Source organism: Sitophilus oryzae, unplaced genomic scaffold (assembly GCF_002938485.1).
Source record: "Sitophilus oryzae breed Bouriz unplaced genomic scaffold, Soryzae_2.0 scaffold_1576_pilon_pilon, whole genome shotgun sequence".
NCBI lineage: Eukaryota > Metazoa > Arthropoda > Insecta > Coleoptera > Curculionidae > Sitophilus > Sitophilus oryzae.
The window spans coordinates 7,711,992-7,739,513 of record NW_022146254.1 but is presented as its reverse complement, the minus strand read 5'-3'; the positions used below and the strand labels follow the sequence as shown (position 1 = coordinate 7,739,513).

The following is a 27,522-nucleotide window of genomic DNA, read 5'->3' as shown; positions in this document are numbered from 1 at the left end:
GACACGACAAATTTGATTTTTGAAATAACACATGTTGTTATAATCCCGTCCTCATTTTAATAAAATTTGTAATATTACTTTAGGAATGTCCCATCATAAAAATCTTCATAGCTTTGGGGTCATAAACGATCCTACAATATATTTCTAAATAATTATTTTAAATATTACCATTGGGAATTTTGATCATAAATTTATATAGCTGTCGCAGACGTCTGTCTATCTAAACAATGTAAGTTTAGAGCAGTGTCGTCCATTGCTCTGAATATTAGATTTAAGGACATATAAATTGTACAGTACAGTACGCCTCTGGCATTTTTGTAGCTTAGACAGTATTTATAAGGAACTGAAAGACAGACCCTCAGGCTCTCTTTTGCTCTTCAAGCCTCTTTTGCTCAGAACTCTCTTCTGTACACAAATCTCTTTGATTTCCAACTCTCTTTTTACTCTTCAACACGTTCTTATTTTTCACAGTTTCTCTCAGGGTAACTATTGTAATTAGTCCATCATAATTAAAATTAAGTTATATTAAAAACAACAGTGTACATTAATTCCACACCCGAAAAGACCCTCAGCAAGTTGGCCCTACTAAACAGGACCACAACAATGTCGAGGGGCCCAACCAACCTAGTTTTGTTAATGCTGACTAAACAACGTTATCATCCATTAGAGAAATTTGTCTTAGAGAAAGACAATTACATGTTTTCGGGATAGTACCACGGGGAACTATAACCGTCACGGTAGTTTCTTGAAAAGCGATATTCAATTCAGTAAGTACAAAATCCCCGATGTTTTTATTTATTTTTCAAACAATTTTGAAGGTAAAACAGTATATAGACAGTAGAAACAACAATGACAAAACAGCCTTATCACTCTTATTCAGTATGCAATGCAGTATTTAGATTAGAAGGAGAATTTTATTTAGAATCTTTTAAATCAGTCTTTCTTCTGTTACAAATAATACTAGTAGAATACAAACAAAATTATTTGCAAACTCGTAATTAATAGGCCACTAGTTGGCCAATTATTGACAGATAATACAGCAAAGTTTTGAAGTTACTTTTTCCAATTTTCTTGTGTAAGTAAAACTACATTAGTATTCAAAATTTGAAAGATATATTTACTAGGGTGAAAAATCAAGAGAAGAAAACTCTGGATCGACGTAAAACACCCTGGCTCAAGAACTTATGAGAATAGTTTGTTGCAGTAGCATCGATCTCTTTGATGCAGCTGCAAACATGATATGAATAAAAAGCAATGGTGATATCCATCTTCGACAGGAGAGGAGTATTAAGATGATTTATGGGCAAAAGCTCTACAAAATTTTGATACATTTTCAATCGTTGAACAACTATTATTTTCAAAAAGTTTTAGATTCTATATTCTACATATTATAGAGATAAACGTAAAAAGTTTTGAATTAGATTTGTGTGTCTGTAAATGTTCTATCCTTTTTTAATCTTTCTATAATTAGTAGAGATGAGCGATATTTTTGTACCGGCGACTTATATGGTCACTGGTAATACCAGCGGCCTATTTCTCCGGCAAGCAGCGACCAGCGACGGATTCGGATGAAGACGAGCGGTATTTTGTATCGGTGAGTCCCGACGGTCCCGGTGACTTAAGTCTCTGCTAAAAGTAACCAGTTACTGCCAGGACTTAAAAGTCGCTGTTAACCTCATCTCTAATAATTAGTGTTAATTTTTGATAAATTTTATGTCAATTTTTAGTAAATGACATCTAGAGATTGGCCTCGCCAAAATTATCATCGATTGCCGTTCCCTAGACGTCTTTGGTGCCCTTTTTTATCATACGGTAGAACAAGGATAATGTATCTTTTTTTATTTCGTTAGTGTTACTCAAGTAAATTATAAAATATCATAAGCTGACAAGTAGATACGATAATTACAACAATTATGAAATCAAATTTTTATTTCAGTTTTGCTCTAATTTAATTGGCGGTAAGTTAACCATTAAAAATATGCTAAGATAATAATAGGATATATTACACAACCTTCCGCTTCATTTTAATAAGTTTTAAATTATTTTCTAGCCTTCCGTGTTATTGCTAAGAATATGTTACACTTTATTCCTGCTAAGCATTAGCAGTTCTTTTGCGGTTTTAGAGCTAGGTCCTTGGATAAAAGCCTTGCCTGTGCCCCTGTCTGTTTCTCCAGTGGACATTCTGCTTTTCCCTGATCCAGAGTTTTAGTGCACTACGGACCATACATTTGGGTATTCTGAGTACTGGCTCTGGACCAAGATAGGATGCCGATGATCCTTGCCTAGCTAGCTCATTGGTTTTTTCGTTGTCTTGGATGCCGCTGTGTTCCGACACCCAGAATAATTTAATTTCAGAAATTTCAATTTTATAGAGGTTAGTTCTCCATCTACAGTATCAGTCGTACCAAAGTTTAGATACGGCGACGCGACGCGACAGCCTAGCAAATGTGCGGTTACAATGTCAATAATAGGCCATTGCCAGGGAGTTACATGGAGGATTCAGTCTCCAAGTTGTTAGACTTTGTGAAAAGGATAGGACTGGAGAATGTACCCTAGGGATCAGAAGAGGACCACAATAGATCTGAGAAGGTAGCAGTGGATCAAGCCGATAACCACCTCTAGGAATCTAATCTAATCTAATGCTACCCTCAAAACATGTTTGTTTGAGAAGGATCTAAAATTGACATGCTGACGGTTCAGTGTCAATGGAAATGTCATCATTTTAGTCGGTTTTTCCATCGGTATGGACAAAGCGCTAAACGTACTTTTACTTTTGCGTCGTATTTGTTTGTTTATGCCGGTCGGCACAGTGACGCAATCTATTTGGGTCGCCACATTTTTTAAGTGGGTTTCATAGTAATTTCTCAAAGAAAGAGAAAGTTGCAACTAACTAATAAGTTTTAGCCGCTGCTGTCGTGCCGGCTTGTACCGAACAGGCAGGCCTACGTCACACAGTTTTGCGACTTGGAAAAAGATAAATAACTCAAGGATCTTTCAGGAATGTTCTAAAATAAAGCGAGGCTTATCGAGTTTTAAAGGACTAATTCCATTATTACACAAGTATTATAAATTGAAATCTTCTTCGCATTAAAAGTAACTTTACAAATTAAGTTTTTGTAATTTTCATTCATGTTTTAGGTAACGAATGACTAAAGGTCTTTACCAATAGACTTACCTACAATATTAGTTACGTAATATATTTAGGAATATTTATTGTTATGCTTAAGATACCGTTAAGAAAAAAAATTAGTGACACCAGAACCAGATTAGTCTTTCTGTCTTTGCCTTTGCTTTTCAGATCTGCCGTCAATTGTGGCGAATGTTCTAATATGAACTTATTTCAGTGACACTAAATTGAATTAAAGTTTTTAAACCAAAGTCTCTGTTATCTCCGCTCATCATTGTAATTCAAAAATGTATTGCAGATGGCTCAAGAATTACTCAGAACTTACGACCGAGAAAAATAAAAGATTTTCCTAGATTTAAGAAAGAACAATCTTTGGATTGTCACGCCGTTTTTAATAGGACACTGTCATCTCAAGAAACACATTAGATGGAAGCTAACAAATAAAGGTGAATGCAGATCCTGTGGGAAAAATGGGAAAACGCCAGAACACCTCATCACTGAGTGCGCCGGCGACATAAAATAATATATTCTGTCGTTTCTTTTTCAGATTGACAAAACCTGCACATGGCTGCGTCCATCAATCCCGTTAGCTTTAGATACCTACTCAACTTACAATGCCCTGTTAGTAGATCCACTACAGCTGTGACTGTCTTTCTGTCTTTGCTTAAAAGCAATATTTTCTTTTTCATATTTTTTAAGTTAACCTGGATGAAACCATCAAAATCATTTATTACAGATGGTATTAAACATGCAGTGATAACCAAAACTCAAAATTAATATAAGGTTCCAAACTACATCAGCAATAGTCACTTTCAAAATCTTATATTTTTTTTTATAGAAATTTATAATTGGTACTGTTTATTTATTAGACGTCAAAAATAGGCAGCTAGCGATGACTGATGATGGAAGAATATCTGTTTCAATTTGGTTAACTTTATAAGTTACAAACATCAATGATGAGTTGGAAATTAATGATAACAGTTAAAAATCACCTGCAATATCTTGCAACTCTTTCAGAGTATATTATTCTTGTTCATTTTCCCGGATATAATGGACTACCTTCACCATTTGGTCTGAAAAGCGGACGTCCTGCTACCCTTGATGATTCAGGGGCTGCGGCCCATCATTCTAAATACACTGGAACAGAAATTCCAGAACTTAACATATGAATATTTTAAAATTCAAACTACTATTCCAAAATTTTTGATTAATTCCTGGTAACCGATATATAATTTAACTTGTATACATTTTTGATACGTTTTTTCCGATTACTGATTTTTATACTGATTACTGATTTCATACACTTTTTTCTTTACTTGCTTATTTCTGTCTTTGTAGCCAATTCATCTTGTTCAACTGGTTATTCACGATATTCAGAAACTTGCTTGCTTCCTTTTACCAATAACAGGTAATCTGATTTCTAGGATTTTATCAACTAATAGTCTCAGACGAATCAAACCCCAATATAATCGCCATAAAGATAATATATAGAAACATTTTTATGGTTACAAAGGTTAACCAAAATACCAGTTAAAAGAGGCGTTTATTTTACCGGTTCAAAATCTATCATTTTTGTTGCAGATTAAAAAAAACTGTCGCGTAATTTATTTATTTAGCTAATCCCATTGAAGAGAAACTGCCACGTGACATTGTTTAGATGCTGGCGCCAAAATGTTTGTTCGAAAGTGTATAATCGACTCTTATCTGCCTGATGACGATGTCCTTGCCTCGCTTTCAATTGTTATCTCTTGACTCTTCCTGTTATTTAAAAACATATAAAATTATATGAAATAAGATATGATAATAAACACAGTGCATATATTTTTTGTTATTAAACGGCGAATTTTGCTTTTGTACGATGATTTTTTGGTTTGACTGCACGAGTCCAAATAGCGTGAGTCTCTTCTGATCTGTTTCATCTACTTTAAATATTATCTAAATATATCAGCATCAACCTGTTCTAAATTAGTGGCCAATGTATTATCTGTATTCACTGAACTATCATTCCCATTATTAGCATGTTTTGAGTTCATACAAAAGCTAAGTGATTCTTTCTTTTGTGTTTATGTAATATTTGTTGATATTTATGTTACACACGGAATATTTCTGTTCTTACAGTGCCATACTCTATACAGAACGTCGGCAGCCTCTCGCATTTACTTGTGGTGTGTGTCATCAGTGTTTCACAAGTACACGGGACCTATAGTTTATCGCCGAATCCGAACGGCACTATTTGAGAGGCTGTACAAGGCAAATATACTCAAGGTGGTTTGCCATTGCCTTCCTTGAGGTGGCGGCTCGCTGGTCGCTCTATTTAGATAAATCAATATTCTTATTTAAGTAAAAAATTCGGCCGTACTGGCTGAGGATCGAACCCAGTACCATCTCATCTGTCGCACCGCAGATCGACACACTGCTTACTGCTTGCGCTACGGCCGGCTACAAAAAAATTCTGTTCTCCCCGTGGACATGATAATTGATTCCCAAAGATTAGCGAATCATCAAGATCATGTTTTAGAATTAATCAAATATAAAGTGATGTCAGTAAGTTTATTGTGTTACATTAACTTCCCTTTTAGTATCCACGAGGAATTAAGAAACCTAGAGGAAGACCAAACCTGAGATGTAACCATGATATTAGGAAATCAGCAGGGATAACTTGGGCCCATAAATACGATAATTGGAAATGGTTGAATAAGCTGAAAATGATGATGATGACATTAACTTCGGAGTTTTAATCATATGCTGACATGGTTAGCGAAACGCGCCATCCGGTGCCATCCAGTGTTAAAAGTAAAGCGTTTTAGTGTATTGTGGTGATTTAGTGTTATATTTTGCTGTTGTAATACCAAAATTGGAAGTCGGAAGCTCCAGCTGTAATACTATTTTACCTTTCAAGTTATACAAGATACCAACAAAAAGCTCCATGTATATAAGTGATAAAAACACACTAAAAAAACAAAGTTTTCTATTCTTAAGAAGAATACTAATCACGAAAATTAGATATAAGTTAACTACACCAATTGTTACCATACGTCATTCGTCATATGTGTAGATAATAGAGACAGGAGTATACATTGTAGAAGTCTTGAAAATAAAAAGTACTGAAAATATCCATTAAATAATATTCCATTAAACCTTACAAAAAATCTAAGAGACCATTAAAAATATAAAAATAAACTGGAAAAATCCTCTTTTTATTACCTTGTTTTTATAAAACGTACATTTTTTATACCTGTTATAAATCTGCTATCTTAAAAGACTACAGTTGTACTCTTTGATACTAAAAGAGCAAATATATTTATTTAGATCTGAGTTTAGATCCATTGAAAATGTAATCTAAAAAACTCTCTCTCTAAAAACTTGCTAAGCGCCCATTTGTTAATTTTAGAATTTTACAAGATTATAGTATAGGTCTAACTGGTCCCTACAAAATGTATAACCTCTGCAGGACAATAAGTTGTTAAATTCTATGATATATGCCTAGTAAAATATAAAATACACGGAAAGAACCTCCAAAGCCGTCCAGTGCTCTCCTGTAAAATTAGTAAAATGGCGCTTACAATGTTTTTTCCCTGGACTCTTAATTTTAATGATAAATAGTTTCAAACGCTAAATGGCAATGAATTAGAGACATACATATAAAATCCTCGATATAATTTTACCATTTGCTGTATCTGTACAATGGGTAAAATAACTTAAAACCTTACTTATTATTTTTAATTTATACACATTAATTTATATTTGATAGTTATTGTGTGATATAAATGGCAGTACATATTTTTTATAATTTTTATAATTTTTAAAACTATAGTTTGCGTCAGAATAATTTTAATATTTATCAAAATAATAAATTTATTTTCAATGACGCAAAATTCTGAACTTAGAAATATGTATGATTGTTGACAAAATTCAACACTTAATGTTTGTGTCTGGTTTATACTAAAATAAAATCAAAGTGTTATTATTCTTTGGATAACACATCAATTTACATTTGAAAACTGCTGGAAGTAAGACATTTTCCAATGACTAAAAAATATAAGGACATGTAACGCCCCTATACGGGCTGCAGGAGAATTTGTGACCTTTTTTTTTGTTTTGGTGGCAAATAATGAGTCATCATTTGGTCACCAGCGACAATTTTAGCGATTTTTAATAGTTTGTGTGTAGTAAACTTTATATAAACTTTATTACAATGGTGATTAGTTGTTCAGCTTTCAAATATAAAAGCAGCAGCGATAAGTAGGAGCCAGGAGTTACGTTTCATAGGTAAATAAACAGTCCACTCCAACTTTTTAGCCTTTTCTAATTGAATTCGATAATTATTCTTCAATTTCAATTAACATCTATATGCACTTGATATGTGCTATACGTCGATACTAGTTTTGTACCTTTTGTTAACATTTTAATACGTTTTTTTCGTAACTAATTAGGATGATACACCATAGGCGTAGTCAAAACAATTATTAAAAAATATAAATATTGCTTCAAACAGCTAGGTTAAGAAAAATATGTGCCATGGCACTGTTTGGTGTCATCGTCACAATTTGTTCTCGGGTGTTATTTGTCCTTGGATTCTTTAGTCATTGACATTTTCTATATATAAAAATAAGATGTTGCACAGCTTAGGAAATTTATGCAACTTGATACAAGGTTTTGATGATAGAGAAAATCTTTTTATATGTTCGTTTATTTTTATATAGAATAGTTAACTAAATCAAAAACATGTTTACTGATAAACATAAACGAGAAACTATGAATAGAAGAACTAGGACAATGAATATTTTATTACCCCAGCGTTTTTTTCCTATCAAAAACAAAATATGATTTATAACATCATCTAAATCACGCCACTATTATAGTGGAGTTATGTCAACATTAGTTAACCTAGAAATAAAAATATCCTTCATTAGGCAGTTCGTGTGTAAAGAATGCAGAAAATAATATTATATGAGTTAGGATAGTCATTTTTACGAAAATATTTTATAAAATTATCCATATTTGAACATAACAGTTACATATACAATATACAACTCTATGGTGGGTTAATTTTTGACAAAAACGAAAAAAGGACAGATTTGTTTATTTACTATTTGGAAGCCTTTTCGAATAGCGTGTCATAAAACTTTTTCTGCGGAAATGCATCCTTTGCGAGTTCTTCAACGTTAGAATAGCTGAAATCATGGCTACTTAAAAAACTTCTTGCGGAAGTGTACCCTTTTCATTTATTGATAAAATATTGTAAAATATAGCAAGATTTGAAAGGTACTCGGCAATTGGAATTTAAAACATCGCGTTTTAGCTTACAGCGTGTTTTGATTGCTTTGGTAAGCTGTGTTTTGGATTATTGTTACCGAGGCCCGGTTTTGTGATGGTCAAAAAGATCTGAACCCTAATTGGTAGTGTTAATTAGAGTTTCCAGAACCGTACTAAAATATTTTCGTACGACGATTGTAGAGTTCGTCAAATAGCAAGCAAGGGATGGTTGGTTCTCAAAAGTAAAACCGATAAAAAATTGAGTTTCAAATGAAAATAATATTAAATTATTAAGTCATGAGAAAGTAAACTTCAATACAAATAATGCACACAAGCGAAAAAAAACACTCAACCAAATCAAACAACACCAACCAACGTCGAAACCAATATAACTAAATTAGAAAAAAAACTTAACATTTTCAATTAAAGATGCAAATGTCTATAAAAACATAACACAAAAAAATATAACTAATACATTCAGCAATATATTCAATAATTATTGCTAATAAGCATTATAGAAACTTTAAAATAACTTCAGAAGTAAGAACAGTAAGAGATACCATCACTACTTATTTAGAAGAAATGTTTGATTTGGACCGCTAGAAAGTATCAAAAGTCTTTCGCACGTAACAAAAAATATGTTTTTAATTATTATTACCGAATCCCGAAAGTACCAAAAAAACCGGGAATTAATAATTTCGAGTCCCGGTTCTTTGATGTCTGAAAAGAACCGGGTACTTTCGGTAGCGGGATTTCCCGGTTCTGAACTTGACAGTAGTTTATAGAATGATCCTTGGTTAGTGATTTATTATCAGCAGATATATCACAATGGGCATATTCCAAAAAACATAAATTCGCAAATAAATCATTGTATTGCATAGATTAAGTCTTCATTACTTACAATACATAGGAAATTAGGAAACATTCCATGATATCATTTTAGAAATTAAATTATAATTTCAAACTTGAACATTCCCGGTTGAGTTGTGACGTACATAGCCTTCACCAATCACGTTTCAGATCGTAGAAAGGGAAGTTTCATATCATATGTTGGTATGGCTGATTGCCTGGCTCATGCGTATCGGGCGCAGCCATTTTGGATTTTGTTATTATATTTCTTCGTGCTTTTCAGTTCAGCGGTAAATTTTCTTGGTTATAACTTTTAATTTTATCTAAATGGGGCTCAAAACTATGAAAAAACTTTTTCGGATCATATTCGAATGGGTGACGAGTATATGGTGGTCAGTTTTTATACAGACAATTTAAAATACTTAAGTGCTGATATAAAGAAGTTAAAATATCAAGGTGAGATTTTTTTTCTTGAAGCAGTTATTTAAAAGTAATAAAACCATTGTTTATAGAGCATAGAGTGAATCATAATGATAACAGTTCGATTGGATACGTTCAATAAAAAGAGGGCTTCTGTACAATCAAACAAAAAGTGCACCTGAACATTATGTGACTGCAATGGTAAAAGTGTACAGAAAGTGGAGGGAACTAAATTTTTAAGCTGTGCAGCTAACACTCGTGATTTTTAAATTATAACTAAATATGTAGGTTTTTATTTATCTATTTATATTTTAATTTTAGGCGGCATGTCAAGATTATGGCATACATAACAAATAAAATCAAGAAAAGTACCACGCTATGATTTATGTAGAATGAAGGAAGATAACATCTTACTTTCTAGCAACTTTTATTGCCATTCTTGTCTTCTCATAATATTTATATTTTATGTTCTTGTAGCGGGTTAATTGTAAATTGACTGCCCTGATATTCAGTAAGTCTTATCACCATCAAAATGTAAATTATTACAATATTGTAATTAAAACACTTTATATTTACTTGCCTTTTAATTTAATAAATTTAAAAAATAATAAAATATGTATATGTAATACACAATGTATGTTTCCTTCGAATCTTCCTGATATATATATAACACTCTTAAAAAATAATATTTTATGCTTATATAATAAACATTATTGATCAGATATTAATACATTTAATAACAAAACTTTAAAATAAAATATTTACTTGATTTTATGTAAAAAGGCACTGCATTAGAGCCTTATTTTATCTATATACAATGCATTTTATTAATAGTCTTCTGAAATAACTTAACCATGAAGGTATTTATTAACATTCTTGGTGCCAATATAATTTTCTAATTGCCTTGTTCATCTTTTCTAACTTTTCTTGGACAGATACTAGACGTACTTTTCATGATCAGATTGTAGCGTACCTGTTTCATACCATAACGTGCCATAACTGTGAATACTGTGATTTTCCGTAAATACTATTAATCTTAGTTATCAGGAATTACATGTTTTTCAAATTAATTTTTCCCCACCTTCTTCCACATGTAAAAAACAGGCCATTAATGATTTAACAAATCAAACATAATATAAACTCACTTTGAAATGTTTTGAAATCACATTCATAGCTTAAGAGAAGTTTTCTGAAAGAAAAACAGCATTTACGATTTTCCATCTTTTTTCGGCGCGTACAAAAACATTTTATTATAGTTACTGGTAAATGTTATCCAACAACGGAACAATTAATTTTTTAGCATTATTGGAAATAGTTTAAATGCAAATTTAATTTAAAATAAAAAATAAACAATTGTAAACAATGCCATTTTGACATTGAATAAACAGCAATGCTGCCAACATCATAAAATTCACCAAGTTTATTTCGAGACGAAAACCGGCCAATCATATTGGCGAGGGATATTGGTAGGTTTACGAAAAAAACTGTTATATTTAACGTGAAGCCCAATAATCACACTAACTATTTCATAAAATGTCATTTCCATACCATCAATAAAGAAAATTTAATCAACAATTTAAACTCAACTTTTTCTAAACTGTCCGACCACTGGCTAATTCACCCTACATGTTCACACGAGCCAGCTGCCATAACACATAGGCACAAATTACCTATAACAGATGCGAAAGAACACCGAATTAAGGTTGTCGCCCACTAGACCGCGGCGCGACGCAGCGCGGCGCCCTGTGGAAATTTCTTTTGTCTGCTTGCCATGTATTTAAATGGACCAACGTACATTAGAGCGCGCAGCGCCGAAGCGCGCCGCGGGATTTCCGTCTAGAAGTCGGAAGACTTCTCTAGCAACTTTTTTCCGTGTCCCGCGTTTCGGCGTGTTGCAGTGTGCGTACTCACAACGGAAATAATTTTGCGTTGTGAGTTGGCTTTTTGACTAGGAACTAGTGATACGTATCAATGGTAGAATTGTATTTTTAAAGGTAAATTAGGCAAATCAATTTTCATAAAGGAATATGATATTTTTTTTAGTCTCCCCTCACTAGAGACAGATGGACGAAATGCCTTTCTATCAAAGATTTGATATAATTGAGGGGTGTAGAGGCAAAACCGGTAATCTCCACTTTTTAACAAAAGTGCCAATCTCCAATTTTTAAATTCTAATTACCTAAATATATAAAAAAGATCAGGGTTTTTTCACCACATAACTAATATACACATCAGAATAAATAAGAATTATCAAAAGTATTAGTAATTTGTCTCTTCTGAAAAAATATGATGAGTAGAGATACTCGGTGTTTTGCTTCTAAAACCCTCAATTGAGGAGTGCGTAAAATGTTTCCTTTATATTTTGTAATACTGAAAAAAATGATCTTGTCTTTTATTAAATCTGGAAAAAGATGGTAAAATTCTCCAAACTTCTTTCTTTTTTGTTAATCGTATGAGTCCAAACTTTTCCTCACCCCTCTTCCTCTTCCTCTGTTAGAAGAGCACAAAAATACGCTTTCGTCCGTACTTGAACTCATTGCTTTAAAAACTAAACTACAGTAAGTAAAAAACACTTCGACTATAACTAAATAGCGTTGCCGCGTTTCAAAAGCGCGCCATAGTGGGCGCAGTCCCTTCGCAGCCGGAAAAAATTCTCTTCCCAGCGCCGCGCCGCGCAGCGGTCTAGTGGGCGACAACCTTTACGCGTTTAGGTTTCTGTGACCTTCAGAAAGAGTTCATAGACAATCCGCATCAATGTATAGTTTGGGTTATTATTTGTTTGGGTGAAAATAATCTGCACCAATATGTTATCGAGGCATATACAAAAAGGTCCACAGACTTCGAGACATACGAAAAATCAAGTCCATTTAGCGTGTGTCGCAATTTTCACACCTTAAAAGATTAGTTTTTTATAGCTATAGCAATTGCAGCGACTATGAAAAAAGCTGTATGATTTTCATAGAAAATAAGGGCACCTGTAATTCATTTGAGAATGTTATAAATCGCTAAAAGAGGTTTCAGATCTCTTGGATTTCTATTAATATTAAAAAATTTTATTAAAAATTGAACTAAAATTGTTAGTATCATTAAAAACAATTCAAATTCAAAAATTGTATCAGTCAAATTCCCTCATTTAAGGTGAATATTAAAGTAAATATAAATACAGCTCATTCTAAGCTCTACTTATCTTTAAGAAAAATTTAAATCATTGTTGCAATCGGGCCTTAATGCCATTTCGAATGAACAATAGTATTAATAATGTACATTATAATAATAATAAATTTTATATCATAGTGTGTATTAAAACTACTAAAACACTTTTAAATTGGTATTATATTAACAACTTTTGTTTTTAATCCAAAAAAAGTTACCAATTTTTTCAATCAAAATATTTGTCGTCCTGAAAAGGACCTTCGTTTTCCCATGTTCGTCAAGGTAGGTAATGGGTAAACGGTAAAAAACAGGATAATGAAATTTAAAAATTACAAAAATTGTTCAAAAGTGCCTCCCTCTTGCATTAAACCAAACGATCATAAAATCCCCTCCTCACATTGGATAACATATCAGGGGTGACAGTGTCAAAGGCATTAAATATTTTCTGCCTTAACTGCTCCAAGTTTTGAATTTCTTCATGGCCGTAAATTTTAGATTTTATGTACCCCCATAAAAGAAACCATTCACCGAGAAGTCAGGTGAAATTAAACGTCAGTCTAAACAAAACTGTAATTTTTGAAAACTTGTCAAAATTTGGACACACGCTAAATGGACTTGATTTTCCTATGTCTCGAAGTCTGTGGACTTTTCTGTATAATCTCGCAGTAATTTAATAGATTGTTCGTCATATTATATCAGCTCGTAGGTGATTAGGAAAAAAAAGATATTTATAGTATAAAAAATTAATTTATTTAACAAAATTTAATTAAAGATGTGACAAAATAGTTACATTTCTATTGGTTCTATCGGACTTTTTTCAACTATATAAATCTTTATTTTTTGTAAACTTTAATGAATAAAATATTTTCAATCTAATAAATAATTTAATGATGTAAATAAGAGGAAATTTCTCACATGGGTGGTCAAATTCTATAGTTTTCATTATATCAAACAGCCTCTGAACGTTTTCTTCAGTGCAAAACTCATCAAAATTTAATTTAAATAATTTTTCCAGCCTGTAAATAAAATGAACAAATTTTTCCACTTTCATGATCAAAGGCTTTTAAATGGGTAAATAATTTCGAGTTATCCAGAGATTCGGATTTTTTTGCAAATTTTAGACAAATATCACATTGATGTATTTGAACACCCTTTTTAATGATGTAGTCAAACATAATTAAAGGCATTTTGAGTTGAAAACATTTCTCAGAGGCTGTTTGATATAATGAAAACTATAAAATTTGACCACCCATGTGAGAAATTTCCTCTTATTTACATCATTAAATGATTAATTAGATTGAAAATATTTGATGTATTAAAGTTTACAAATAAAGATTTATATAGTCGAAAAAAGTCCGATAGAACCAATAGAAAGGTAACTATTTTGTCACATTTTTAATTAAATTTTGTTAAATAAATTAATTTTTTATACTATAAATATCTTTTTTTTCCTTATAAATAAACACATTTGCATCCCATTTTAAATAAGATATACAAATTACCAAAACTTAGAAATAACAGTTCAAAAGTTCAACAAAAATTCTACACGCGGAGTTTTTTTTTTAAAAAGAAACATATAACCACGCACTATGTCATTCCAGCAAGCGAATACGACACAGCATAGGTTTCCGGACTAAACGACTGGTGTATTTACACCACTCAATAGGCGTGTCGGATTTGCCGAGCGGTTTCCGATGCAGTCGCTTTCTTTCGCATCTGTTATAGGTAATTTGTGATATAGGACCTATGATTAGGACAATTATCGATATTATCCTTAAAGTGGACATCTCTAGTTTGTTATATATTTATTTTAGGCAACGTCTACCTAAAATCGGCACCCATAAAGTCCCCCATGGGACTGTCATCGGTCGATCCACTCGGTTGCTCGTGTTCGCTGCCACGGATCTACCACTGTCGGCCGTCGTACATTATCTCTCGCCCAAAATTAGAATTAGCTAGAACTAGAGTAAGGTTATTGACATTGGAGGCTAAAATGGGGCCCCGACTTATTTTTGTTTAAACAACCGGCGAAGGAGATGCGTCAACAACCTGAAACTATCAATAAACAAAGTCCTTCGAGCGGCGTTGCCGCTAGTTTCATCCAAACACATCTCGAATGCGATATTTGTCTTTTGTAACTCGTTAGATCGTTGGAAAAAATCGGAATTTTATGACTTGTGTAAATATTTACCGTCCTCGTGTTACCACCAATAAAATATTATTTTTATTCAACAATTAAGACAATTAAGGCGATCTAATTAAGCATTCCTTAGGTATATTTAAATAATCTCTAAACCTTTATAAATTTATATTAACATTAAAAAACATTTACTTAAAATTGAATTCTGGTTGTCTTGACTTTAGCGTAAGTAGATTGATTGAAGAGTTATTTTACTGACTTAAATTGTAGATTATCGTGAATTAAGTCAAAAATATAGACTTAAGTAGTTTATTCGGTGTTTAAGTCATAAAAAAGACTTAAATATCGTTATATTGATTTGAGTCTTTACAAAAATGACTTGACTTGAAATAAAATGCTGTAAGTCAAAAACTTAAATCATTTGAACTTTACGTTGAATTTGACTTAAGATTTAAATTATTTTGATTTTAGAAATGACTTAAGACTTGAGTCTTTTTAAAACTGACTTGTTGCAGCTCTGCATACAACATACAAAACACAGTAACTGCATTGTATTGAGAATACATTGCATTGACAATTGACAATATCAAATAGTGTATTTTGAGGTCGCACGACGCACAGTGCTTCGTCCCATGGACAAAAATCGAAAAAAAAGTTAATATTTACTAATATCTTAATATGTAATTTTATACTTATAGCAATGTTCAACCATCCTGTATATTATTTTTCATAAACAGCGTTTTTTGTTAGTAAATATTTTCACTCAAAATAAATTTTGCGATCATTATCTTATCAGTGAAAAGAATAACATTCATAGTAGTTCTGTATATTATGGAGTTAAACGGTACGTAATTAATTGAAAGCCACTATGGATATTGTTAAACAAGGTATGTACTTTAAATTTATTTCTAAACAAGTTCCTGATTTTTTAGTTTTTATTTATTTTTTAAGATGATTCTTAAATGGGTATAAAAATTTTACGTTTTCAAACTTCAAAAAGGCATTTAAAAAAACATATCAAAACATATCGTATTTATTGAATATTTCTGTTGTCATATTCATATACTTTTAATTTTATTTTATAATACTTTTCAGATGGAGTAAAATTGATAAGCAATGCCGATCTGGTTAATACTTGGCTTGATCATAAGGACAAGAACTCAAAATTATTTGTATTTCAAAAAATGTGTTCTATGCTATGTTGGAGCGAAACGTCGCATAAAAAAAGTTCCCATCTTTCAATTTATTATAAAACCTCATACCCAAGAAAAGGAAAAAATAATATTTGGATATGGTCTATTAAAGTGGTAACTATTAACATCCGAACCCCTCATACCAACAAAAAGAACAGTAACAACGCGAAAAAGTAACATATTAGAAAATGATGTATAGAAATATCTTATATGTGAGGATACTTCATCTATCTGTGATTTGGATACTATAAATTTGGAAGATTCTGTCAGCAGTGATTCTTCTGAATCAGAGTAGTTACGATCTATCCATTTTGTTGTCCTAAAGTAAATTTATATTATCTTAAGTTTTTTCTTAATTAAATATAACATTAATGTTTCTTTTTCATTAAAGAGAAACATTTTTATCTTATATTAGGCTTATATTGTAGGAATCATGTTCTAATGTTATTTCAATTCTTTTTTTTTCACAGGGATTTATTTAATACGTATACCGTTTTCATACTATAAAGTATTATTTCCTTAGATGGAACACAGCTCCAACATTTTGATTATTTATAAGACTTTTTTCATCAACGTGGGACTAAGAACATCATCATTTAATACAACGAGAGTACTCATCATTTGTGTCAAATAAACCTAATTTGAATAAATTGCCTACAGTAAAAGAGAAGTTTTGCATTTTTGTCCTCTAGAGCCATATGTTCGAAACACTGTGCGACGGTTGTCTATTTAAACGAAGGAATCGATTGCATTTTTGTTTAATATTTTTTTTAATTTTTTTATTTTATTTAAGTTTAATATCTGTTTTGTCACAATTTTAAAAACTTATGATCACTTTGATTTTCTACAATTTTTTAAAATTTTACTGTGTCCAGACAATATCAGCATAATTTTATTCATAAAAATAATACTAAGTTAAATAAATAATCAAAAATAAAAAGATACTAAAGTTTAAACAAAACAGTCGTTGAACGATTATTTAAAAAAAAATCCACCACGTAAAAGGTGAGCCATAGAAACTTGATGTGAAATTGTGTAGTGCCATTGTTGGTAGTTAATTTTTGTAAAAATCATTTTGAACATAATTATTTCGGGTGAAATAGAATTATTATGAACAAACATTATTAATGACTGTAGATATAACTAGGTGAGTATTTTTTCATCTACGTTAAGTAAGTACATAATACATCTACGTTAAGTAAGTACCTCGCAAAAACCAAAGTGCCACAATATTGAAATAATAAATTTTCACTGTACGTATATAATGTGTGTAACAAGCAATCAATGTATTTAACGAAAGTATTATCGTTCATTTCAAAATTGGTCTATTTTTTTGTACACGCGACAGTCAACATTCTGTTGCCTCACGTTTTTATAATATGTCCGAATGACACATGCTTAAATATTGACGAGGTAGTTATGTCGTAACTAAAAAAAAAGATAAATTGACTATGGCTACGTCGAGAAGTTTTATAAAATAAAAATATATGGTAACCATTCAATAAATACAAATAGTGATAAGGTACCCACGAGGTGTTAAGAGACCTAGAGGAAGAACGAACTTGAGATGGGACCATGATATTAGGAAATTAGCAGGGATAACTTGAACTCGCATATAGTTAACAATGGGCCCAACTACAAAGAGAGTAGAGCTACTACAACCTTAGAGAATGAATATTACGTCAATGTAAAGTTGCAAATTAAAGGATCTTATTTTATTATAAAAAAACTAAAATCCCCGTCTAATAAATTTTATTACCTATCTTTAGTGTCCTGAAAATACTTATATCTCACCAAGGAAGCACTTCAATAATTTTTGTGTAAAAAATAATATTAAACACGTCATAAAATGGATAGGTAGAACGTCATGGCAGCATTGTTTCCTTCAGTATCACAAGAAGAACGATGGGATCAATTCGTTGGTGAAATTCATTAATGCTATTATAGCTTCGGTGTCGTGTGGTGTAAGTGCATAATTTTATGTTGTAAAGCTAAAAATTATAATCTACAGTGTAATATGATCACTGTTAAATGTTTTTATTGACGATATAAAAATGCCAATTGGAAAGAATAATTCCCATATTTACTTATTAGGTACCTTATTTTATTGGTAAAACTTCCACCCAATCGATAAATTTATTAATTATTATGTATTTGATTAAACCTAAGAAGAGAAAGATTATTTCAGGTTTTACTGCTGTTATTAATTTGACATTTACAGCAACAACAGAACGAGAAACACGTTTCTAATAGCCATTTCTATTAAACTGACATATAATTCTTATCGAACCTCCTTCATAACAATTAAATCTGGTAGAACGTGCGGCGTTTATCTCTCTTTCTCTCTCGAATAACTTTTTGATCGTCGTGTGTTCGTTTGTTTATCCGATCAATGACATTGTTCTTTGTCGTGGCCGTGGGACCGAAGTACAAGAATGCAGCAGGATGTGATTCAGTAGAAGCAGTGGCTCAGCGGCGGCGACTGTGGCAAAACGGTGGCAGCGAACAACTATTACACACAAATAACGCAACCGACCGTTGGATCGTAACTGGTAACTGGACTGTTATTATATCTGTTCGTAAACACGGACTCACATCCGTATACTTTCGACTACGGTCATGAAGGTCGGACATATTGGAGTACTTTTTAGTGTTTCCTGTGTGATATATCCCTTTAGTTTTTCGTTAAACTACTCATACAGGACGTGTTTTGAAGTACAGTGCAATTTCTTTAATCTAATCAGTTTTTTTCCTATAACAAGGGGCCGTCCTCTGCCGGAAACACTGCGACCTGTGAAGCCTATTTTTTGTCCCCTTTCTATATCTGCACCCATTATCCTATCCCTGTATCCTGCACTAACTTATGCAGGTCCTTGATAGAATGGGAGCACAGTTCCTCCGGTTCTAGCCTAGCTTTCCCAAATAAAAAGTATCGCTTGCAATCCAGAGCCTCGCAGTGACATATTATGTGCTCCGCTGTTTCAGGATCTTTATCGCAGAGTCTGCAGCAAAGACTTCCTTGATACAGGTTGAGCTTGTTCAGGTAACACTTGATAGCCATGTGTCCTGTCAAGAGAACTGTTGTAATCCGCAGTTTATTCCTGCTAAGCATTAGCAGTTCTTTTGCGGAGCTATGTCCTTGAATAAAGGTCTTGCTGTGTCTGTGTCCCTGTCTGTTTCTCCAGTGGACATTCTGTTTTTCCCTGATCCAGAGTTTTAGTGCACTACGGGTCATACATTTGGGTACTCCCATCACTGGCTCTGGACCAAGATAGGATGCCGATGATCCTTGCCTAGCTAGCTCATCGGCTTTTTCGTTGCCTTGGATGCCGCTCTGGCCCGGCACCCAGAATAATAAAATTTAATTCTGTTTCTTCGTGCCAGAGCCCCCGCCTCACAATGCTGAAATTATCAGCAAGTTTTTGCAGCCAATTTTGTGAACAACATAGCTAACTACGGCCCTAGCTGTTGGCCGTCAAGGCCGCCGGACTTAATGCCTATAGATTTTTATCTTTCAAGAAGACTAAAGGACCTTATTTTTAAATTACCCATATATATTAAGATAAGAAATAGAAGTACATAGCCCAACTGAGAGAGATTGAGAGAGAGAGAGGTATTGATTTATAGAGCGCGTCAACAGCGAGGGTTTTTTAGCGCTCAATAATAAGCTTTATTTAATATGAGGTTATTTTAAATTATTTTAAGTTAGAAATTAAAGTTTTTTCGTTATGTTGATGCTGTCTAAGAATTCCATAACTTTATTAATCTTCGAAATGTTAAAAGGCGCGAAAATATTATAGGTAACAGCATTAAACGATCTAGACCTATAGGAGGCAACAGGTAAGCATTCAAAAAGAATGTGTCTCATTGACATGTTATTGCATAAGGTGCATTGTGGAGGGGGTTCATTTCTGATCATATATGATTTGGTAAGATATGAGTATCCTGTGAGGGTTTTAACAAATTTACAGAAAGATCCACGTTCAAGAGGCCAAGAGGCAAGAATATATGATATTATGCCAGATGAAGAAGTGGCATGTGATCTAAGTTTATTAGTTCCTTCGAGGATGTCCCATTCATTTTGAAGTATACTGAAGAACACTTTTTTGTGGAAATCTCTGAAATCGACAACGGATGGAGTTCCTTCAATATTCTGTAAGAGCGTTGCCTCGTTAGCCAGTTTGTCTGCTCGGTCATTACCAGCAATGTCAGAGTGTTCAGGAATCAGGTGGGAACATTAATTTTCAATTTAGAAAGAGATACTCAAACAAGACAAATAATTTAGCTACAAATTGCTTAAAAATCATCAAAATTGGTCGGCTAGAACACAATATATCTATATATAAAACTCTAAAATACATCAAAATTTTAAGATGCGCGTTTTTCGTACCAGCACTGATAAAAAAGATAGACTTGAACTAAAGCCGTCATCGTTCTTGAAAAAAAAATTAGTGGCAAGAGAATTTATTTTAGCGTAAAAGAAAATATTTTACCTGAAGAAAAACACTCTTAACTCAAGAAAACTTGTTCTCTTGAAAAATTCGAAAATTTCTCTTGAATCTATTTTCATTCAACCAAGTGCAAGTTACTTTGTTTTAAGATAATAACAAAAATACGCTAGGAAGTACTTCATTCAGGAAACATGGCCATTTTTCCAATAGCTAAATACTCTTTTGATGAAAAATAATAACGACACGCCAAGACGATGATAAAGGACGGTATATACAATTAGTCGGCAGTCCGATCAGTCTCACGTCGCATTTCATAGGTCGCACATCATAGTACGCACGGGTTTTGTTGCTTGGAATTTTCTACTTGGAATTTTGCATAATTTGCTTTTTAAATGCATATCGTATAACAAATTAGTGATCGTTATTAACATGCATTTGTCATTTTTATGGACAAATTTTAGGATATATGGATTTTTTAAAGGAGTTTCTAAAAAAAATGGAAATTAGAGCATTTATTTGCTATATTTGAAGGTAAGAGACATTTACCTAATGCACCTGTTTAGATAATGCATGCGTGACTATAGATAGTATAAGAATATAGGTATCATCGATTTTTTTATGCAAATAATTACAAAAATTTTAGAAGTTCAAGTAGTCGTATTAAAAAATTCAAAATGTGACCAAAGCTTTAAATTTTAATAATTTGTTTGCTTTGCTTTGATTAATCGTGATGTAACATTTTTTTGTAATTTGTAGAGAGATGAACCACGCCAAAAAATACCAAGGAGTGAAGAAGCAGAAATAACTACCTACTATCGAGGAAAATAATATCACTTTACTTACTACAGACTAGGAAAACCTAAATTTATCAGAAAATAATATACCTCGTAATATGCCTGTATATGCCTGTATATGATGTATAAACTTCTCTTAGATCAAAATAAATTTTAGTTGAGTCAATGGTATTCGCTATTGGTTTAAGAAAAGTGTCTCTTTAATCAAGAAATGTCCCTTTTCAATCAAGAATTTTTGCATGAATCAAAGAGACTATTGTTCTTGTAGCAAGAACTTCTTTGCATATTAATTTTGGGTCAAGAGTGAAATACTTTGGACAGATAGATTCTTCTATTCTCTAAAGTAATTTTTTAAAGCTTATGAAAAGATAGTTAATGCTTTGGGCAAAGAAACGTCGTTCTTGGCCCTATTGAAAAGCGCTAATCTTTTGGGTCAAAGTCATATTCATTTCGACTGAGAGATCCTTTTTTTCAGTGAGTGAGTGTGGTTAAGTTGTATTAAAAAATTATTATTAAATTAGGTTTTAGGTTTTATTAAGAAACCTAGTAGATATTATTATTTTAAACCCCAAATATTGCATAATACTCATAACACTTATAAAGTAGAAGCACGAAATTCCCTTATAAGGAAGCTGACCAATAGTAAATAGGGAACCAAACCAAGCTCTATGTTTCTCAACTGCTGAATATGCCTGTCCAGTGTGGTGTAGATCTGCCCATGCAAAAAAGGTGAACATCAGCCTGAATGAGACATGCAGAATAGTGACAGGTTGTATGAAACCTACTCCCTTAGAAAAACTTTACAAGGCTGCAGGTTTTACAAACCCCGATTTACGCAGAAAAGTTCATAAGCATACTGAGAAGCTAAAACAAACCTTTGATGCTCGACACTCAATTTTTGACCAAGAGTGCGGCACAGGTATACTTAAATCCAGACGCCGTTTCCTAAGCCACCCCCTGGACGAACCTCCCTCCCACTACCCATTTAGAGAGGACCAGCCAAATGGTGTTTCTAGCGACTGGAAAACCTGGAGAATGCTCAACCGTATCAGAACTGGGGTGGCCCCAGTAAAATCCAGTTTGATCAAATGGGGTTTGCTGGACAGAAATGACGGCAAATGCGACTGCGGCGCCTTTCAGGACATGGAACATTTACTTCAATGTCCTGCGTGCCACCACAGATGTACCCTCGATGACCTTTGGCTATATAGCTAAACGGGAAGCATTGGACGTAAGTTCATAATACTCGTATGTTCTGAAAAAGAAACTACGCCCGAGTTCACTTGAAAATACCAATAATTGATGTCATTCGACATAAAATGCCATTGATGGTCATGTCGAAGACAACTCTGGACTTTGGCGCCGCGCCGTTTGTGTTCGATGACCACAGCTTATTTCTATTTTTAAATAAAATTCATTAACCAAATTCAGTTACAAATTCAGTTACGGCACAACCTCCGGTAATAGTCGCATGAATGAATCACGTAATGTTATTTCGAGTACTCCGTTTAAGGTGTTGTTTACATCCTTTCGCGTAGCACCACCCACGAGTCAACCGGATATGCTTTCAAGTACGTTTTTGATTGATTGTTTCGTTGGCTCGATTATCCCAATTCTATGGCGAAAAAAGCTTTTGTTATGTTGTATCACAAACAGATAAATAAATATAGGCACATGCACATACACACAAGTACATTTTTATTCGACCTGAATTGTTCGAAAACAAGTTTAACAGCCACGTGTAGTCGCTCTCTAGTCTCTGCCACTTATATAAGCGGACAAAATATGTTTTTTCGTCATGGATCGTAGGAAAAGTAATAAAATCATTTTATGTCTCTTTCTTGCTGTTACATGTTGTTATTGGTTAGATTTTACAGACTTAATAACAGCGTAACGAAACAAAATACTTCATTTAAGTAAAGGATGGCATCTGAATTTTTATGTTGTTTTAAGTAACATATTACTCCTAAATCAGAATCTTCTACACCCAGATGCAAAAAAACGCAACGGAGAAATTTTTGGTCAAATTAAAAATGTTATATTTTTGTCATTATTAGCTCTATTTTCATAAATCTTTTAGTAAGCTGTATATAATTATATCAACTTTAACTCGTAAACTCTGTTATACTATATCTTATGTATCTGTTATATTTATATCAGCATATTATACACGGTTAAACGAGGGGTTGTTTTTTACCTTAACTTTATAACACCCTGTGCAATAGTTTCGTGTGTAACTTTTCCTAAAATATAATTTTATATGTCTCCTGAGTATTTTGTTTTTTGGATCATGTCAATATATGCCTTGGTTAATTTTTAAGAGCGAAATGAACTTACCACCAACAATTTGCAATTATTATCACTTCTGTTTGAAGTTATTTTTTAATATGACAAAGGCGGCTTTGTTGATTATTGTGAACTATATACTATTATGAACTGTTCATCGTGTTCGAAGTTTGGGAAATGCTTGGCAGGAGGTATTTATTGATGCTGAACACTAAATAGAATTTTACTAATTGTCAAAATAGTCAGAAATCAGTATTTACGAAATAAGTAGCGAGTCTCTAATAAGTGCGAATGTGCTTGCCAACTCCGAAATTTAATCATTTTCCTCCTTCTTGAGAAAAATAAACTAATTTCAGTTTTATCATACTTTCATTAGATTATTTTCTCTATTTATGCCAAAAATAATTTGTCATAGATTCGAAATTTATATACACAAAAACTTCGGCAACATTTTTAACTGGAGTTAAGGCTAAAAACGTTCTATTAATCAAACCAAACTCTGAATCGCTATACAGAGTGTCCCAGAAATAAGTGCCAGTATTTTAACTGGTAGTGTTCGCGACCCCAGAGACACGCTCATGAGGTTTTTTTGCGAAAAAAAAATTTGAAAATTTTATATTTTTCTTTAAGTGTAGTGCTATCAAGAATCGCAATGAAATGCAGTGTTGTTAAGTGTAGTGTTGCGGTTTGATGTAAAGTGATAAAACGACGCTCTAAGCAAATAAGGTAATTTTTTTACTTTTAATCTGAATTTTCTAAGTAATTTTTAAATTTAGTCAATGTCTCAACACCAACCAATTTTGAAAGATATTGGCTTTATTTTTGGTATAATTTCAATACGTATACTTATTCTGACTCTTCTAGTTACATTTATTGAACCAACTTAAGACATATATCTAGTAAAAACTTAATTTTACTTACTAGGTATCCTAAGTTCTCTGGAACAATGATAACACCGGAATAACTCACCTGAAAAAAAAACAAATTATTAATACATTACAAATACTAGTAATAAGAGTATAATTATAAAACTCTGATATTAATAATTTGACATACGACAAAAGAAGATAAGATATAGAGTAAGTTTGAATGAACCCAATAAAAAAAAGAATAAATAATATAAAATAGAGCAAATAAAAAATAACATCAACAATTAATATTCATTCACTGCACGAAGAAAAGTTAATAATGGTATAATAGAAACAATACTGCAGACTTCTATAAAAATATTAAACAAAAATGCCGTTAGAATAGTTAGATATTAGAATCATCAGCAGATGATTAAAACTATCTGCACATGAAGATAACATGGTTAGTAAAACGCTCATCCAGTGTTAAATGTAAAGCGTTTTGGAAGTAGTGTTTTTATTTTGTTCACTGATTCATAAAACAGTAAGACTGCCAAACAATAAGGCATACTCTCTGCGACTGATGTGAGGATCTTGCTGATTTGCCTATTGTTGTCTATTTTTGACTATGCGGGCCCAAGTTATCCCTGCTAATTTCCTAATATCATGGTCCCATCTCAAGTTTGGTCTTTCTTTAGGTCTCTTGATTCCTCGTGGGTATCATGCTGTAATTTTTGTGGTCCATCTGTTGTCCGTCCTTCTTGCCAGGTGTCCTGCCCATTGCCACTTGAGAGATTTGATTCTGTGGATGACATCTATTACCTGGGTCTTTTATCGTATCCATTCTATTCTTTTACGACCTCTCTTGGTTATTCCCAGCATATTTCGTTGCATTGAGCGTTGTGCAACCTGCAGTTTCCTTATAATGTCCGTTTTAAATGTCCAGGTCTCGCATGCATAGGCCATGACTGGTAGTACACATTGGTCGAATGTTCTCTTCTTTAGATAAAGCGGAATTCTAGATTTGAATATGATTGAATTTCTTCCATGCTAACTTAATTCTTCTGTTGATTTCTGGCAGTATAGATCCCGAGCTGTGTATTAGTTGCCCCAAATATATACATATTCTTCTACTATTTTCAGTGTTGTGTTATTTACTAGAACGTCTTTCTGTCTACCAGTTCGTTGTACATTACTTTAGTTTTTTCTAAATTAATTTTGAGACCTACTTTATAGCTGGCTGTATTTAGTACGTTAATTTGTGATTGTAGTTCTTCAGGACTACAAGTACAAATGTTATTTATATTGCTGTAATGGAACAGACTGAATCAAGAAATCTAGAGGAAAAATAAGTATAATATTAAATAGTATGTTTTAAAATTAAAGACAGAGAGAGTTTTAAATTTAAAGAGAATAATATATGTCGAATATCCTTTTACTAATTTAATTTATATTGAATCTGAATCTGTTATTGACCATACTACTTCATTTCCATATGAAAACGATAAAACCAGTTTTCAAAAGAATTCTTAGAACAAGCCATTTATATTTTTGACAGTCGTTGATAACTCGAAGTACAAATAAAATTGAAGTGCCTCTATGGGATTTGAAAACAAAGACTATTTAAACATATGATCTGGTTTTCAGATTTTTATTATCTGTTTCTAATAATGTTCGATTTGATAGGAATTTCATTCAAAATTCCTTTTAGTTATTCTTCTTTAGTATGTATTATAGGTAGGTAAGTGTTGACTAGACATAATTTGCTTATTTAATATGCTATCCCAACAAAATTAGTACTAGTAAGAACAAAACAGTGTTTAAAAAAACACCATTTTTTTTATATTGATGTGAAGAGATTTTAGAAATAACTTAATAACTGGAATTTATGATCTTCCTAGAACAAATAAATACGACAATACAATATTTTTTTTGAACAAATGGATAATGAAAAAAAAAATAAAAACTGTAAAATCTTATAAAATATATCCAATAACATTTCAACAGAAAGAAAATTAAAAAGAATAAAGGAAATAACTAAAAAATTAAAAAAATTTGAAAGGATATTAATAATGGAAAAAACTTCCCATCTCAATAGTCCATAAATATGTACATACAGGGTGACTCATAAATAAGTGCAAATATTTTAGGGGTAATATATTTCGACCCCAGCAACACGCCTAATTTTTTTTGAACATTTGGAATTTTTTTATAAATTTTTTGGAATTAGTTAAAAAACATAATTTCATAGTAATTGGCAACATAGGTAGTGGATTAAATTTACAAGAAAGAGACCCCAGAAAAAACCAGTGGTTCATAATTTGACCAAAAAAATCATTTTTTTTTCAAATTTTCAAAATAACTCGGTAATTAATATTTGAAAACCCGTAAAGAGAAAATATTATTATGTTTCTTTGGTAGAGATCTACCAGCCCTGAAATATTTGCACTTACTTAAGACTCACCCTGTATATACATTTTAATAAATAATAGAAATTATTTTTTCCCTCTAAACATGCACAAATGCACATATTGACAGAGAAAAAAACAACAAACAAATATAAACTATAAATAGAGAAGAATTTAAAGAATTTGTAGAAAAACTGTTATTTTTATAAATATAATCATAAAAAAGAAAAATATTGATATTAGTTCCGTTAAATATTTTAAGATTTCATCCAAATAACCATGTAATAAAAAAAATCAGAGTTGTCTTGGAAATGAAGATCGCTGTCAATGAAGAATGTCATCGATCGTTTATTTTACCAAACCAAGCTAATTTAACGCATTTTTTTACAATCATACCGTCGTTAAACCTGTGATCAATTGCTCAGACCACTGCTCAATTCATTATTAAAATCTATTGTGCAGGCAGGCCAATATGAATTAGAGTGCAACTTCTTTAATTGGAACACACGTTAATTGGAACATCCAATAATCTCTCCAATTTCCAATCATCCAAATCCCTCTTTGACTAACATATTATTTGAAGTTGAAAGTATAAGT

At 32.2% G+C, this 27,522-nt stretch overlaps 1 protein-coding gene across 7 annotated transcripts in view; it reads right to left on the bottom strand.

Annotated features, from left to right (window-relative positions):
* Positions 1–27,522, bottom strand: part of LOC115879307 (insulin receptor substrate 1) — a 205,095-nt gene that overhangs the window by 93,062 nt on the left and 84,511 nt on the right. For 6 of the 7 annotated variants that reach the window (XM_030896056.1, XM_030896060.1, XM_030896058.1 and 3 more), the window contains exon 2: positions 24,591–24,638. The exons of the other annotated variant lie outside the window; for it this stretch is intronic. In XM_030896056.1, coding sequence (XP_030751916.1) covers positions 24,591–24,638 — 48 coding nt within the window. The remainder of the gene's footprint in view (positions 1–24,590; positions 24,639–27,522) is intronic. 7 annotated transcript variants of the gene reach the window in all.